This window comes from Scyliorhinus canicula, chromosome 5, assembly GCF_902713615.1.
Source record: "Scyliorhinus canicula chromosome 5, sScyCan1.1, whole genome shotgun sequence".
NCBI classification, from domain to species: domain Eukaryota; kingdom Metazoa; phylum Chordata; class Chondrichthyes; order Carcharhiniformes; family Scyliorhinidae; genus Scyliorhinus; species Scyliorhinus canicula.
Window position 1 is genome coordinate 230427956 of NC_052150.1, and position 17659 is coordinate 230445614.

Below are 17659 nucleotides of genomic sequence, written 5' to 3' on the forward strand. Positions count from 1 at the left end.
GGGGAGGGTTAATAATTACAGGGGGTCTCTGGAGTGGGGTAATATTTACACGGGGTCTCTGGGGGAGGGTTAATAATTACAGGGGGTCTCTGGGATTGGTTTAATATTTACAGGGGGTCTCTGGGACTGGGTTAATATTTACACGGGGTCTCTGTGAGTGGGTTAATATTTACAGGGGGTCTCTGGGAGTGGGGTAATATTTACAGGGGGTCTCTGGGAGTGGGTTAATATTTACACGGGGTCTCTGGGAGTGGGTTATTATTTACAGGGGGTATCTGGTGGTGGGTTAATATTTACAGGTGGTCTCTGGGGGTGGGTTAATATTTAAGGGTGTTCTCTGGGAGTGGGTTAATATTTACAGGGGGTCTCTGGGGAGTGGGTTAATGTTTACAGGGTGTTCTCTGGGAGTGGGTTAATATTTACAGGGGGTCTCTGGGGAGTGGGTTAATGTTTACAGGGGGTCTCTGGGTGTGGGTTAATATTTACAGGGAGTCTCTGGGAGTGGGTTAATATTTACAGGGGGTCTCTGGGGAGTGTGTTAATGTTTAAAGGGGGTGTCTGGGGGTGGGTTAATGTTTAAACGGTGTCTGTGGGGGTGTCAGCCACAGGGTGGGGGGTGACACTGAGTTAAGGGACAGTCCTGTATAAACACGGAGGTGAGTTTGTTCTTTCAGTACCGGGGACGAGTGAAATGTGCTCGATCTGAGCCTCGGGCAGAGTGTGAAGATCCTGGTAAACATTGTCAGTGAGATCCGTGTTCTCTGTCTGATAGAATCCAATCAGCCCTGTTGCTCCTCCTGTTCCTGCAGCAAGGGGGGATCTTGCTGTGCCTTCCGGCTCTGTTTCTGGGGGAGGAGAGGATATATAATGGAATCCCCTCTGTGTGTGAGTGTTGCAGATTGCTGAGAGAGGGAGAGGTGAGAGAACCAAGTATCTCCGGACAAAAGGCTGTGAGTGACCCTGGGGAGATTCACTGTGAGTATGAGAGAGAATTAACCCTCATTGTGTTCCCCTGCCTCAAACCCAGCCCCTCAACTGAGCCACATCCCCTCCCTCCCTCAGCCACCACCCTCTCTCCCTCCCTCAGACACCACACTCTCTCCCTCCCTGAGCCACCCTTCCTCTCCCTCCCTGAGCCACCCTTCCTCTCCCTCCCTCAGCCACCCCGTCACTCCCTCCCTCAGTCACTACCCTCTCTCCCTCCCTCAGACACCACCCCCTTTCCCTCCCTCCCTCTGTCACCCCTTCTTCTCTCTCCCAGTCAGCAATGACCGACTGTCCCTTCACCACTGGCCCTCTCCCACTGACACTCTCTCATTAAACCTCACTGTCCCCCACCCCATCCCTCACTCTCTGACCCTTCCTCACTATCCCTCACTCTCTGACCCTCTCTCAACCCCCCCCCCCACTGACGCTCACTCTCTGCCCCTCTTACTGACCCACAATTTCTGACCCTCTCATACTGACCCTCAGTATATGTCCCTCTCGCACTGACACTCAATCTATGTTACTCTCACACTGACCTTCAGTCTAAGTCCCTCTCTCACTGACCCTCTCACACTGATCCTCAGTCTATGTCCCTCTCTCACTGACCCTCTCTCACTGACCCTCTCTCATTAAACTTCTCTGTCCCTCACTTACCATCCCTCACTTTCTGACCATCCCTCGCTAAACCTCACTCCCTGACCCTCTTTCACTCCCCCTCCCCCACTGACCCTAACTCTCTGTCCCTCTCACTGACCCACACTCTCTGCCCCTCTCAATCTGAACCTCACTCTCTCTCCCTCTCACTGATCCTCACTCTCTATCACTCCCACATTGACCCTCACTCTCTGTCCCTCTCACACTGACCCTCACTCTCTCTCCCTCTCACTGACCCTTACTCTCTGTCCCTCTCACATTGACCCTCACTATCGGTCCCTCTCACGCTGAACCCCACTTTCAGTCCCTCTCACTGACCCTCACTCGCTGTCCCTCTCACGCTGAGCCTCACTCTCTGTCCCTCTCTCACTGACCCTCACACTCTGTCCCTCTCTCACTGACACTCACTCTCTGTCCCTGTCACTGACCCTCACTCTGTGTCCCTCTCTCATTGACCCTCACACTCTGTCCCTCTCACACTGACCGTCACTCTCTGTCCCTCTCACACTGACCCTCACTATCTATCCCTCTCACACTGACCCTCACTCTCTGTCCCTCTCACACTGACCCTCACTATATGTCCCTCTCACACTGAACCTCACACTCTGTCCCTCTCTCACTGACCCTCACTCTCTGTCCCTCTCTCACTGACACTCACTCTCTGTCCCTGTCACTGATCCTCACTCTGTGTCCCTCTCTCATTGACCCTCACACTCTGTCCCTCTCACACTGACCGTCACTCTCTGTCCCTCTCACACTGACCCTCACTATATATCCCTCTCACACTGACCCTCACTCTCTGTCCCTCTCACACTGACCCTCACTATATGTCCCTCTCACACTGAACCTCACACTCTGTCCCTCTCTCACTGACCCTCACTCTCTGTCCCTGTCACTGACCCTCATTCTGTGTCCCTTTCTCATTTACCCTCACTCTCTGTCCCTCTCACACTGACCCTCACTCTCTGTCCCTCTCACACTGACCCTCACTCTCCGTCCCTCTCACACTGTCCCTCACACTCTGTCCCTCTCACACTGACCCGCACTCTCTGTCCCTCTCGGTGACCCTCAGCCAGCACTCGGTACAGCTGTGAGAATACCAGTGCATGGGTCCTGCTGTTAAATAATATTTCTGAAATAAAAACAAAATCCTGTGTGTGCGGCAAGACCGGACCGGCTGGAAAACCTGATCAGCGAGTCTGACAGCATCTGTGGAGAGAGAAATAGAGAGAAATAAATTAACGTTTGCAGTTTCGATAACTATTGACAACTGATTCCCTGCTGATTGCCCAACACTCGCTGTTTTTTATTTATTTGTTTTAATTTCAGGAGAGGTGGAAGAAGAGGATTCTGGGAGAAGTCAACTCAGTCACCTTGACCAGCGGGTAAGTGATTGGCTGGGACTGGGAGGCAGGATTTATTTTCCTTTTTCTCTTTTACTCGTGGCATTGCAGTTGTTGTTGTAAGTTAACTTAAGTGAAATGAAATGAAATGAAATGAAAATCACTTATTGTCACAAGTAGGTTTCAAATGAAGCTACTGTGAAAAGCCCCTAGTTGCCACTTTCCGGCGCCTGTTCAGGTTGGCTGGTACAGGAATTGAACCGAACTGCTAGCCTACCTTAGTCTGCTTTCAAAGACAGCAATTTAGACCTATGCTAAACCAACCCCTCAATTCACGGCAGGACATCCCAGATCCATGTCATGCTCCTCTTGTGCGATGTGGTAATTCAGGGACCCTTCCGGTGTCCCTGACACCTTCACGTGCAGGAAGAGCTTGACGGCTCTGGAGCTACGGATGGACTCACTTTGGAGCATCCGCGATGCTGAGGGAGTCGTGGAGAGCACGTTCAGTGAGTTAACACACCGCAGTTAAACATTGCTGAGGGAGATCGGGAATAGGTGAGCACCAGACAGAGCAAGAGAAGGAAGGCAGTGCACGGGTCCCCTGCGGTCATCTCCTTCCAAAACAGATATACCCTTTTGTATACTGTTGTGGGTCATGGCGCACTAGGGGAAGGCAGCAGCAGTCAGGTTCATGGCACCATGGCTGGCTCTGCTGCACAGGAGGGCGGGAAGACGAATGACAGGGCTATAGGGACTCAATGGTGAGGGGAATCGACAGGCCATTCTGCAGACATAACTGAGACACCAGAATAGTATGTTGCCTCCCGAGTCCAAGGGTCAAGGATGCTGAAGGGGAGGGTGAACAGCCAGCTGTCGTGGTACATATAGGCACCAACCATATCGGTAAAACATATGCTAAGTTCCCACATGCTGAATTTAGAGTTCGGGGTTAAACTAAAAATGGTACCTCAAAGGCAGTAATCTCAGGATTACAACCAGTGCCACATGCTAGTCAGAGTAGGAATGTCATGAGAGATACAATGAATATGTGGTTTGAGAGATGGTGCAAGAGGGAGCGATTCAAATTCCAGGGGCATTGGAACCGGTTCTGGGGGAAGTGCGGCCTGTACAAATCGGTCGGTCTGCACTTGGGCAGCACTGGAACCAGTGTCCTCAGGGTAGGGTTTAAACTAATGTGGCAGTGGGATTGGAACTGATGCAGGAAGGAAGTAAAACGGGGACAGAAACAAAAGGCAGTAAATGAAAAAGTGGAAGGCAGGGAAACCAAAGTCAAAAATCAAAATTGCCACAATGCAGAGTACAGATGCTGTGGTGAACTCAGTGAATGGGTCTAGTGAGGCTGAGAGAAATAAAACACAGGGAGACTGAACAAAACATGACCAGTAAGGTGGGCTGAGAAAGCAGAGCAGAGGTCAAGGGAAGTCTAGATTGAACTGCATTTATTTCATTACAAGAAGCCTAATGGGCAAGGCAGATATTCTCAGGACATGGATAGGTACATGGAACTGGGATATCATAGCTATTACTGAAACATAGCTAAGGGAGGGGCAGGACTGGCAGCTCAATGTTCCGGGGTACTGATTTTATATCAAAGATAGAGCAGGAGATAGGAGAGGAGGGGGTGTTACGTTTTTGATTATGTTCAGTATCACGGCAGTACAGAGAGAGGGGATATATCCGAGGGTTCGCCCACTGAGTCTATCTGGGTAGAAATGGAAAATATGAAGGGCGAGGTCACTTTGATAGGACAGCCCCCATCAAACACTCCCAGGACAGGTACATCACGGGGTTAGGTGCAGAGGAAAGCTCCCTCCACACAGCCCCATCAAACACTCCCAGGACAGGCATAGCACGGGTTTAGGTACAGAGTAAAGGTGCCTCTACACTGACCCCATCAAACACTCCCAGGAAAGGTACATCACGGGGTTAGATACAGAGTAAAACTCCCTCTACACTGTCCCCATCAAACACTCCCAGGAAAGGTACATCACGGGGTTAGATACAGAGTAAAACTCCCTCTACACTGTCCCCATCAAACACTCCCAGGACAGGTACATCACGGTGTTACATCCAGAGTAAAACTCCCTTCACAGAGCCCCATGAAACACTCCCAGGACAGGTATATCACGGGGTTAGATACAGAGTAAAACTCCATCCGCACAGCCCCATCAAACACTCCCACGACAGGTACATCACGGTGTTACATCCAGAGTAAAACTCCATTCACAGAGCCCCATCGAACACTCCCAGGACAGGTACAGCATGGGGTTAGGTACAGAGTAAAGCTCCGTCCACACAGCCCCCACCAAGTGCTCCCAGGACAGGTACAGCACGGGGTTACATGCAGAGTAAAGGTGCTTCTCCACTGTCCCCATTAAACACGCTCAGGAAAGGAACAGCACGGGGTGAGATACAGGGTAAAGCTCCGTTGACACTGTCTCCATCAAACAAGCCCAGGAAAGGTACAGCAGGGGGTTAGATACAGTGTAAAACTCCCTCCACACGGTCCCCATTAAACACGCTCAGGACAGGTACAGCACGGGGGTAGATACAGAGTAAAGCTCACTCCACAGTGACCCCATCATACATTCGCAGGAGTGATACAGCACGGGGTTAGATGCAGAGTAAAGCTCCCTCTACACTGTCCTCACCAAACACTCCCAGGACAGGTACAGCACGGGGTTAGATATAGAGTAAAGCCCCCCCCCCCTAAACTGCCCCCATCAAACACTCCCAGGACAGGTACAGCACGGGGTTTGATCCAGAGTAAAGTTCCCTCTACACTGTCCCCATCAAACACTCCCAGGACAGGTACTGCACGGAGTCAAATACAGATTAAAGTTCCCTCTGCACTGTCCCCAACAAACACTCCCAGGACAAGTGCAGCATGGAGTTAGATACAGGTTAAAGCTCCCTCTACACTGCCCCCATCAATCACTCCCAGGACAGGTGCAGCACGGAGTTCGATACAGGGTAAAGCTCCCTCGACATTGTCCCCATCAAACGCTGCCAGGACAGGACAGCACGGGGTTAGATACAGAGTAAAGCTCCCTCCACACTGTTCCCATTAAACACACCCAGGACAGGCACAGCATGCGTTAGATACAGAGTAAAGCTCCCTCCTAACTGACCCCATCAAACACTCCCAGGATTGATACAGTACAGGGTTAGATACAGAGTAAAGCTCCCTCTACACCGTCCTCCGCAAACACTCCCAAGAGTGATACAGCACGGAGTTAGATACAGAGTAAAACTCACTCAACACTGTCCTCATCAAACACTCTCAGGACAGGTATAATTTGGACTTAGATACAAAGTAAAGCTCCCTCTACACTCTCCTCCACACATTCCCAGGACAGGTACAGCACAGGGTTAGATACACAGTAAAGCTCCCTCCACACTGACCCCATCAAACACTCCCTGGAGAGGTACAGCACGGGGTTAGATACAGAGTAAAGCTCCCTCTACACTGTCCCCATCAAACACTCCCAGGACAGGCACAGCACAGGGTTAGATACAGAGTAAATCTCTCTCTCCACAGTTGAAAGCCAAGATCGGCTGTGGTGTGATTGAATCTCATGTTGTTTAACCCTGCTCCTGTTCCTTTCGTTGTTGTTAAAGAGTTTGCAGTTAACACGTCTCTGCCTGTTTGCTGCTGGGAACCTGCTCTGTGTAAGCTTTTTGTAGACACACAGGGGAATTGGGGTCCAGATTGAAATGAAATGAAAATCGCTTATTGTCACGAGTAGGCTTCAATGAAGTTACTGTGAAAAGCCCCTAGTCGCCACATCCCGACGCCTGTTCGGGAAGGCTGTTACGGGAATCGATCCGTGCCGCTGGCCTGCTTGGTCTGCTTTCAAAGCCAGCGATTCAGCCCTGTGCTAAACAGCCCCAGAGAGAGGGATGTGGACTGAGCACAGAACACTGCCCCCACCTCACATCTCCCCACCCTGCCGGCCTCTACCCCACCTGCAACCCCCCACCCTGCCGGCCACTACCCCACTCCCAACCCCCCACACTGCCGTCCTCTACCCCACCCTGCCGGCCTCTACCCCACCTGCAACCCCCCACCCTGCCGGCCACTACCCCACTCCCAACCCCCCACACTGCCGGCCTCTACCCCACCCCCAACACCCCACACTGCCGGCCTCTACCCCACCCCCAACACCCCACACTGCCGGCCTCTACCCCACCCCCAACACCCCCCACTGCCGGCCTCTACCCCACCCTGCCGGCCTCTACCCCACCTGCAACCCCCCACCGTGCCGGCCACTACCCCACCCCCAACACCCCACACTGCCGGCCTCTACCCCACCCTGCCGGCCTCTACCCCACCCCCAACACCCCACCCTGCCGGCCTATACCCCACCCCCAACACCCCACCCTGCCGGCCTCTACCCCACCCCCCACCCTGCCGTCCTCTAACCCACCCCAACCCCCCACCCTGCCGGCCTCTACCCCACCCCCAACCCCCAACCCTGCCGGCCTCTACCCCACCCCCAACCCACCACCCTGCCAGTATCTACCCCACCCCCAACTCCCCACCCTGCCGGCATCTACCCCCCTACCCCTCACCCATCCCACCACACTGGCGGTCTCTACCCCACCCCCTAACCCCACCCTGCCGGCCTCTACCCCACCCCAAAACCCCGCACCCTGCCAGTACCTACCACACCCCCAACCCCCCACTCTGCCGGCCTCTACCCCACGCCCAACCCCCCCCCCCACCCGGCCGGCCTCTACCCCACCCCCATCCCCCACCCTGCCGGCTTTTACCCCACCCCCAACCTCCCCACCCTGCCGGCCTCTACCCCACCCCCCACACTGCCAGTATCTACCCCTCCCCCTACACCCCCACCCTGCCGGCTTCTACCCCACCCTGCCGCCCTCTATCCCCCTACCCCACCCCCAACCCCCCACCCTGCCGGCCTCTACCCCACCCCCAACCCACCACCCTGCCAGTATCTACCCCACCCCCAACTCCCCACCCTGCCGGCCTCTACCCCCCTACCCCACCCCCAACCCCCCACACTGCCGGCATCTACCCCACCCCCAACAACCGACCCTGCCGGCTTCTACCCCACCCTGCCGCCCTCTAACCCCCTACCCCACAACCTCCCACCCACCCCGCCCCCAGTGAATGACAGAGTCACATAAAAACTATTCTAACTTTCTTTTCAGGAACAACAGGAGGAAGTGACCATCCAAACAGGAGACTCTGATCCTCAGAATGGATGAAAATACAATGGAACTGACACAAGCCGCCACTGCGGTGGTGCAAGCATGTGTTGATGTGAGAAATGCCATGTCAGCCGTTGAGAGTTTCGCTAAGCTAGCCGCTTCAGCCGGAGTAGTGGGGGCTGTTATTGGGGTAGCTGCATCTGTCCTTAAACTTTGTCTGGGAGATGTGGATAGTGCGGAGTTGACATACATGAAGGAGCAATTCCAGATAGTCAGGGACCAGCTGGATGGCATTTCAGATCAGATTCGCGAAGTGCTTAGTGCAATTGAGCACAGTACATCCGGTAATCAGTATTTCCCCATTGAAGAGAATCTGAAAAATCAGTTCAGGAATTTCATGGAACTCCTGGATGCAGCACCAAAGTACCGGGAGAGTGAGAAACAATCGTTTCTCACACACTTCACTGCGACTAATGGTGACCAGAACCTTTACACTCTCTATGATGCTGTGATGGGACATTCTGCCATCTTTGGCACACCCATCCTGGAAACCGCCATAAAATATGATCAGAGAAATCGACGCCTCATGGAAAAGCTCTGCGCCCGACTGAAGGAGCTTTTCTGTATTGGCCTGATTGCCACACTGGGTCACGCTGCCCTGACTGGAATTGACACTGAGACGTTAAAGAAAAAATGGGATGAGAGATTGAGTAAACTTGACATTAAAATGAAATCCATGATAGATCTATGCATAAATGAGTTTGCAGAGCAGGCAAAGACAGAAGTTGAAAAAATGGTAAAAGATAAAGGGAAGAGAAATCACGAGGAGTGTGCAAATTATATAAGAGATCATTTGGGGAAGAAATATGACTGGGTTTTCTGGTCTGTGCGGGTCTATGACCCTGTCGTTGGGTTCGAAAATCACGCTGCCGATGGTCGGAATCGGTTTCACTTTTTCAGACTCAATGGTGTGAATATTATTGTCTCCTATGCCACTGATCCAAAGCCTTTTAAGGACGAAAAGGTCAAGCAGTTTATGAAGGGGAAAGATGGCTGGGATGATGCAAGAAAGGTTTGTAATGCTGTGTTCAAGGATTTCCCGGGGCATTTTATACACACAGTGAGGCGATACAAGGGTCTGTGGGGAGCCTGGACCTTTCCCAAAGATTGTCATTTCTGGCAAACCTATGCAGGAGTGACCCTGTGTGTCCATTCCTCATAAATCTCCCCATGAGCTTCTCAGTTACTCTGCCCCTGAATCCATGCTGCTGTTCCCAGGGGAAGTGTGTCTGTGATATTTGGACACAGTCCGCTTTTGTTCATCGCTATCTATTCTACTGCTAACAAATTAATCCTGACAATTATTGTGATTCTGAAAATGATCCTAACCTTTACTGAGAGCTAAGCAACTAATTCCATCCAATCAGAAATCCGGTCAGTCTTGTCCATTCAAAGTCACTGTCAGGGTGTGTGAGGGTCAGTGGGTGGGTCCATATTGAGGGGCCAGCTTGAGTTGAGGAGACAAAGGAGGTTCGATATGTGAGGACCGGGCTGGGATTATATGGAATAAACGGTATGGCGGAGGCCAGTGCACAGAGCCCACATGAAGCAGCTCAACAGAGAGCAAAGGGGCAGACTGGTTCATTATTATCAGTCACAGATATGTGTGTCTGAGTGCGTATGTTCAGCTCATCGTGAACCACATCCAGCTTTCATTTCATGGAAACATCAGTCAGTGAGGAGGATTCTAAACAACAGAGTTCACAAGGCCCATCCTCCTGTCACTACCCAACGACAAAGCACCATTGGGAATCTCCACCCTATTACAGTTCACTGTCAATGTACAGTCTGCACACTGACTCATGTAGAATATATTGTGTAACAGTTGTGAAAGCAATGGACATGGATTGCAAAGCTCTGTAATCAATGATGGGACAATTAATTTTTAATGAATACATCTGTAATTATCTGATTTCTGCCACTTGCTCAGTTTGTAACTTTGAAGTTGCCTCTGTAAATTGGACATGCATGAACTTCCAGTCCAATATCTTCAACTCTTTCCAGTTTAATTTCTATAATATCTGAGGTTTGTTTAAAATGCTTGGGACTGCTGAAATAAAATTGGTTCATACCGTTCACTGCAGTGTGCTGAACAAACTCAATCATTCAATAGGCAGTCACTCTCTGTGGAATTATTATTAAACTCCATTCTGAAGATTTCTTTGTCACGTCAGTCACACACAGAGTGAACATAGAACATAGATCGATACAGCGCAGTACAGGCCCTTCGGCCCACGATGTTGCACCGACATGGGAAGTCAGAAACTAAAGGCCATCTACCTACACTATGCCATTATCATCCCTATGCTTATCCAATAAACTTTTAAATGCCCTCAATGTTGGCGAGTTCACTACTGTTGCAGGTAGGGCATTCCACGGCCTCACCACTCTTTGCGTAAAAAACCTACCTCTGACCTCTGTCCTATATCTATTACCCCTCAATTTAAGGCTATGTGCCCTCGTGCTAGCCACCTCCATCCGAGGGAGAAGGCTCTCACTGTCCACCCTATCTAACCCTCTGATCATTTTGTATGCCTCTATTAAGTCACCTCTTAACCTTCTTCTCTCGAACGAAAACAACCTCAAGTCCATCAGCCTTTCCTCATAAGATTTTCCATCCATACCAGGCAACATCCTGGTAAATCTCCTCTGCACCCGTTCCAAAGCTTCCACGTCCTTCCAATAATGAGGCGACCAGAATTGTACGCAATACTCCAAATGCGGCCGTGCCAGGGTTTTGTACTGCTGCAACATGACCTCATGGCTCCGGAACTCAATCCCTCTACCAATAAAGGCCAACACACCATAGGCCTTCTTCACAACCCTATCAACCTGGGTGGCAACTTTCAGGGATCTATGTACATGGACACCGAGATCCCTATGCTCATCCACACTACCAAGAATTTTACCATTAGCCAAATATTCCGCATTCCTGTTATTCTTTCCAAAGTGAATCACCTCACACTTCTCCACATTAAACTCCATTTGCAACCTCTCAGCCCAGCTCTGCAGCTTATCTATGTCCCTCTGTAACCTGCAACATCCTTCCGCCCTGTCTACAACTCCACCGACTTTAGTGTCGTCTGCAAATTTACTCACCCATCCTTCTGCCCCCTCCTCTAGGTCATTTATCAAAATGACAAATAGCAACGGCCCCAGAACAGATCCTTGTGGTACTCCACTCGTAACTGAACTCCATTCTGAACATTTCCCATCAACCATCACCCTCTGTCTTCTTTCAACTAGCCAATTTTTGATCCATATCTCTAAATCACCCCTGGTTCAGTTTCTGAGGGAAACATGGCCTGGCTCTCAATTGGCCGATGTGGAATTTCCATTTCCTGATGGCTCATTGAGATTCACAGATAAATTAATGGCGAGATGCTCCTAGTTATTCTTTAATAAGATGTGGACATCAGTCCCATGGCCAAATTTATATCCCAACACTAATTGCCCTGGAGAAGTTGGTGAGATGACTTCCTGAACTGTTGCAGACATTGTGCTGATACTCACATCCCATAATACAACAAATGAAAAGCAACGGCGTGGCTCTCTGGACTGGGTCAGAGAGGAAGGGCGGAATTCTCCAACCCCCCGGGAGTTCGAGAATCGCCCGGAGCCGGCGTCAATCACGCCCCCACCGTGTCCCGATTTCTCCGTCCGCCGGGATCCGGCGGGGGCGGGAATCGCGCTGCGCCGGTCAGCGGGCCCCCCCACGGCGATTGTCCGAACCGTGATGGGCAGAAGTCCCGCGGCAGACAGGCCTCTCCCGCCGGCGTGGTTTAAACCACCGACCTGACCGGCGAGAGTAGGTGGCGCGGGGCGGGCTGCGGAGTCCTGAGGGGGGGGCGATCTGACGCCGGGGGTTGCCCCCACAGTGGCCTGGCCTGCGATTGGGCCCACCGTGGGGGCACTCTTTTTCTTCCACCGCCGCAACGGCCTCCACCATGGCGGAGGCGGAAGAGACCCCCTCCCCTGCCCATGTGCTGGAATGACATCAGCAGCCACTGATGCTCCGGTGCATGAATAGACATACGCCGGCCCGTGAAGTCCTTTCGGCCCTGGCTGGCGGGGCGCCAAAGGCCGTTCACGCCAGCCAGCGGAGCGCCAACCACTCCAGTGCAGGCCTAGCCCCTCAATGTGAGGGCTTGGCCCCTAAAGGTGCGGAGACTGCTGCAGCTTTGGGGCAGCCCAACGCCGGAGTGGTTCACACCACTCCGACACGCCAGTTCCCTGTCCCTCCGGGTAGGGGAGAATCCCGGCTGAGTTCAGAGACAACCACATTGCTGTGGGTTTGGAGTCACGTGTAAGTTAGGCCCAGGATGGTGTCACGGACAGGGGAGAGCGGCAAACAGAACATCTTTCTTTTTCCTCTCTCTCTCATGGTAAAGGAAGATAGATTTATTTACACATATTTACAATAGTCCGCCAAATGCAGAAACTCACTCAGATCGCAATCCAGCTGGGACGACTTGTCTTCCCAGAATTTTGACCGTTGCTCATAATGAGCCCTGGTGGTTGACCTCTGACCCTTCCTGGGAAGCTCAAACTCGACGGGTCCCACTGTTTCCCCATGGTTCTCGTGAGGGTGATGACACCCCATCTACAGTGACCCTCCCCCAAGTCCCCCGCCAGCCAAAATGGAGTGGTCTCCTGTGCCACTTCATCCACGGCTCTGTGCCCGCCGGTGCTGGCTCTGGGCCCAGACTGGTTGCGCCATTTGAAACTTGATTGGCAGAGGGTATGCAGTATGAAGCCGCACTGTCCCGAGGGGCCCTGGCCAAACTACCCGGGGACTTCACAGACAGACTGGGGACAATCAAAGGGGCCGTGGCCCAAATCAACATTGACCTGCAGGCACAGCTTCGTTGTTTCCAAGCCTGCCCACTCCCTTACGCATTACAGCCAAATGTTGATGCCGAATTGGACCCACTCCAACATTTAGGGATCACCTGCCCCATACAATTCACTGATTGGGCGACCCTGGTCGTGCCAGTACTCAAACCAGATGGTTCTGTGTGTTGATGGGGACTATAAGATGATGGTGAACCGCATTTCGGTTTGGACCGACACCTGGTCCCACATCAGGGACCTCTGTGCAAAGCGGAGGACCAACATCCACATACCTGGCCAAGAATCAGGCATATCTGCAGTTAATACTGGACACAGACTGTAAGTTGTAGCAAACTCAACAAAGGACCAAAAATGAACTGGACACATCGCAAAAGGACATTCCATTGTAAAGGGACAGATCGCTGTACAAAGCATGGGCGCAATTTTCCCATCAGGAGACTAATTCCGGATGCCGAAGTGAAATCCGGAGTGATTCACTCCGGCGTCGGAGGCTGCTCCCACCTCCCTATTCTCCCTCCTCCGGGCGGTGCATCATTTACGCGTGGCGGGTCTTGGCGCCGCATAAAAACGGTGCAGTGTAAATGAAGTCACCCGCGCATGCGCGGTTGCCATTCTCCCAGCGCCCACCCCGCAAGAAGATGTCGGATGGATCTTGCGGGGCGGCGGAGGAAATGAGGTCCTTCTTCAGAGAGGCCGGTCCGCAGATCGGTGGGCACCAATCGCAGGCCAGACCCCTGTTGAGGCCCCCCCTGGTGCAGGAAACACCATCCTCACAACAGGCCGCCCCTCCCCCCCCCCTCCCCCAGCGTTCCCGCACTGTTTCTCGCCGTGCTGGGAAGGCCGCTCAGCCCATCCGGGCCAGAGATTTGCCGCTCGCCCGTTACATACGGTGAGCAGCGATTCCCCCAGTGGCCAGCCGTGATTCGCGCCGCACCGGTTTGGGGGGAGTGGGAGAATCACGTGCGGGTGCCGGGCCGGCATGTCGGGACTCGCGAGGCGCCCCAGCGATTCTCCCACCCGACGTGGGGAGGGAGAATTCTGCCCCATGTCTGGTGGCAGACAACTGGTTATGCATTTTTCAAGACAAGCAGGCCATGAATCATGAAACGGCCCAATCTCATTCAAAGACGGGCAGTTGAAATGCAAACCGCTTGCTGCCCTGGCCAGACGGAACCAACATACCTTAATGGGATAACAATTAAAGTTGTCTCCAGGGACCATTGTCAGGAGACCAGCAGAAACCAGAGACATTGCCAGCTTTTTTCAGGGCACTGATTAAAATCAAATTACATTATGACACCTTTTGGTTGGGGAACTTAATCACTTCCATCCTGGCAACAATCAGAAAGGCTTCCTTTCTCCTGGAACTCACCTGTGGGAGGGTCAGTATTTGACCAATTCAGGGTTTTGCCCTTAAAATGACAATTCTGAGGAACTGTTTTGAGAGACTCTGCCCCCCCTGCACCCCAACCCCCCCCCCCCCCCCCCCCTGCCTGGCTGAAAACCGACCACCAGAACCGGAGGAACAACAGCCACAAGGAGCGGCCAGCTTGGAAGGAGATCTAAATCTGTGCTGACGTTTTTTTCACTATCCTGTCCCTGGAGAGGGGAGAATATTCCTCCAGCTCACAGAAAACTCCCAATCAGTATAGATTGTTGTGGTTTGGGGTGGGTGAGTGAATATATCTGTGTATCTGTGTTTGCGGGCGCTAAAGTAAATCTGTGTAAACTGTAAGAGTTTTCAATGCCGTTTAGTCTCTTGGTTTACACACAGTATTTGATAATCGGTGTTTGTGTGTGTGGGTTAATCTGAGTTGCAGAAGATTTAATTTCTCTTGATAAATCAATGATTTGAAAACTCCCATTATTGTGCTATCACCTGCCTTTCACTGTCCGCTCTGGTCAAGTCACAATAAATTGTCAGGGCATCATCCCGTAGTCAAGGACCAGAGAAGGGAATCTGAGCGCTTCGAACAGGCTCATTCAAGAGAGGCTACTAGACAGGAATAAACAGTGGTCCCTCTTTCTCTCTCTCTTGTGAAGTTGTCCCAGTGAGGCCCTTCCGGGTGACATTTGACCATCACAGGAGAGAGACTCACACAAGCAGTAGGTGGCAGTCAGGGTAACTGGTGTGGCATAAGGACAAGCTCACTGGTTAGGTATAAACAGTCAGACTTGTCCCCTCTCCCTTATGAAGCTGTCCCAGTGCGACACTTCCGGGTTGTGGTTTCAGCCCCTGGAGAAGAGAGACACCCTCAGTTATCTGTGACCCCCCAATACCGGCCTGTTGTGGTGGAAAGGAAACCTTTCTCATTACAAGGCTCCCGCCGGTTGATCGCCGTGAACACCCACAGGAGTTTACACAAATATACCCGGTTGCCGTTTGGCGTCCAGTGTGTGATGGAGAAGATCCTGCGGGGGGTTACCCAGGGTGGCTGTCTACTTGGACGATGTCCTCTTCACCAGGCCTCCGACCAGGAACATCTGGTGACACTGACCGAGATTCTCCGGCCTTTTGAGCAGGTTGGCGACAGCCTCCAGTGGGAAGAATGTGTTTTTCATGCCTCCGACGTCACTTAATCGGGGCAGCAAGTGATCCAGACGGTTTGTATCCTGTGGAGGACAAGGTGTGGGTGATGGCTGGTCTGCACTGTGAGTGCTGGTTGGCTGAGTGAGAGGGCGTTCGGAGTTGGGTGGAGGACAAGGTGTGGGTGATGGCTGGTCTGCACTGTGAGTGCTGGTTGGCTGAGTGGAGAAGCCAGGTATTTCTCTTAGGATTTGAAGTTAATTCAATTCAGGGTTACCAGTCGTTCTTGTGCATTGCTGAAACTCAGTAGAAATTCAAGATAAAAACTTGTCAGGTGCAAATAAGAATTGTTTTATTTGGAGTTCATTGGTTACAATTTGAAAATCATTAAAAAGGCAGTTTGTAGACAATTTGATTTTTTCAAAGAATCACAGGAATTATCTTCTGAGACAACAGCTTGAACACAACTTTAAAAGTCAAATACTGACGTCAAAGTCTGAAAATGTAATATGAATACAGAACTCTTTTCTAACTCTCTTCCTTTTCATTCCTTTCCTTTTCTGTCTAACCCATCCTATCTTTCTCTCAACTCTTCCTTTCTATCTCTCTCAACTCTTCCTTTCTATCTCTCTCAACTCTTTCTTTCTATCTCTCAAAATGGTGGCCAAATCGTCCATGGATATACTATTTCATATAGTCAGTATAGATGATAGCATTTTTATCTCTTGCCACATGACATGCTTCTGTTAGTACCTTTAATTCGGCCTGCTGAGCTGATGTAGCTGGGGCAAACTTCCTTCAGCTAATACTTCATATTTAGACAGTCTTTCTTTCAAACTTCAATTCATATGTTTCATTTGACCTGATGATTGTGGATGATAAGGACAGTGTAAATTCCAGTTAATGTTTAGTAGTTTACAGACTTCCCTACACACACTGGAATGTCCATAATGAGAATAATCCTATTCTCCTGTGTAGCTGGATTCATTGAACATAGAACATAGAACAGTACAGCACAGAACAGACCCTTCGGCCCTCGATGTTGTGGCGAGCATTGATCACCCTACTCAAACCCACGTATCCACCATATACCCGTCACCCAACAACCCCAACCCCCCTTAACCCTACTTCTTAGGACACTACGGGCTATTGAGCATGGACAATCCACCTAACCCGCACATCTTTGGACTGTAGCAGGAAACCGGAGCACCCGGAATAAACCCATGCACACACGGGGAGGACGTGCAGACTCCACACAGACAGTGACCCAACCGGGAATCGAACCTGGGACCCTGGAGCTGTGAAATATTTATGCTAACCACCATGCTACCGTGTTGCCCAATTGGGCGCGATTGGGCGCGATTCTCCGCACTCACACCGGTTCGGTGAATAGCGGGCAGCGCATATTTTCATGTCGACGTCGGTCCAACGTCCTCCCGCTATTCTCCGAACCCCGCACAAACTACACGTCGGCATTCCCGGCAAAGGCCTCGAAAGAACCCCCGAAACGACCAGAAGCCCGACTTTTTGGCCCCCCGCTATTCTCCGGCCTGGATGGGCCGAAGTCCCGACGTCCTCACGCCATGTTTTCACTCCGGCCAACACACCTGCTTTTCAAGTTCGTCAACCAGTCGTGCTGGCTGACGAGAACTTCGAGTAGGTGAGCGCACCGCTCAGTGCACCGCTCAGCGAACTGCTGGAGTCTGGCCACAACGGGGAAGGCATCCACGAGAACGGGAGGGGGACCAGAGCGGGGGGGGAGTGTGGGAGACGGAGGGGGGTGTGGGAGACGGAAGACACGAAATGTCGCTGGTGGATAGGATCAAGGAAAACCCTAAGGCTTTCTACAGGTATATCAGGAACAAAAGAATGACTAGAATAAGATTAGGGCCAATCAAGGATAGTAGTGGAAAGTTGTGTGTGGAATCAGAGGAGATAGGGGAAGCGTTAAATGGATATTTTTCGTCAGTGTTTACACTGGAGAAAGACTATGTTGTCGAGGAGAATACTCAGGTTCAGTCGACCAGGC

General features: G+C 51.7%; 1 protein-coding gene across 1 annotated transcript; it reads left to right on the plus strand.

The window, feature by feature from the left end:
* Positions 1–910: 910 nt before the first annotated feature.
* LOC119966664 (protein rapunzel-like) lies at positions 911–10327 on the plus strand. The gene is made up of 3 exons (XM_038798722.1): positions 911–975; positions 2971–3026; positions 8190–10327. The coding sequence occupies exon 3, from the start codon at positions 8239–8241 to the stop codon at positions 9409–9411; it is 1173 nt and encodes a 390-aa protein (XP_038654650.1). The 5' UTR covers positions 911–975; positions 2971–3026; positions 8190–8238; the 3' UTR covers positions 9412–10327.
* Positions 10328–17659: the final 7332 nt, after the last annotated feature.

Bases quoted from the DNA above. Each gene is read 5' to 3' on its own strand.
- LOC119966664 (XM_038798722.1), top strand. From the start codon at position 8,239: ATGGATGAAAATACAATGGAACTGACACAAGCCGCCACTGCGGTGGTG.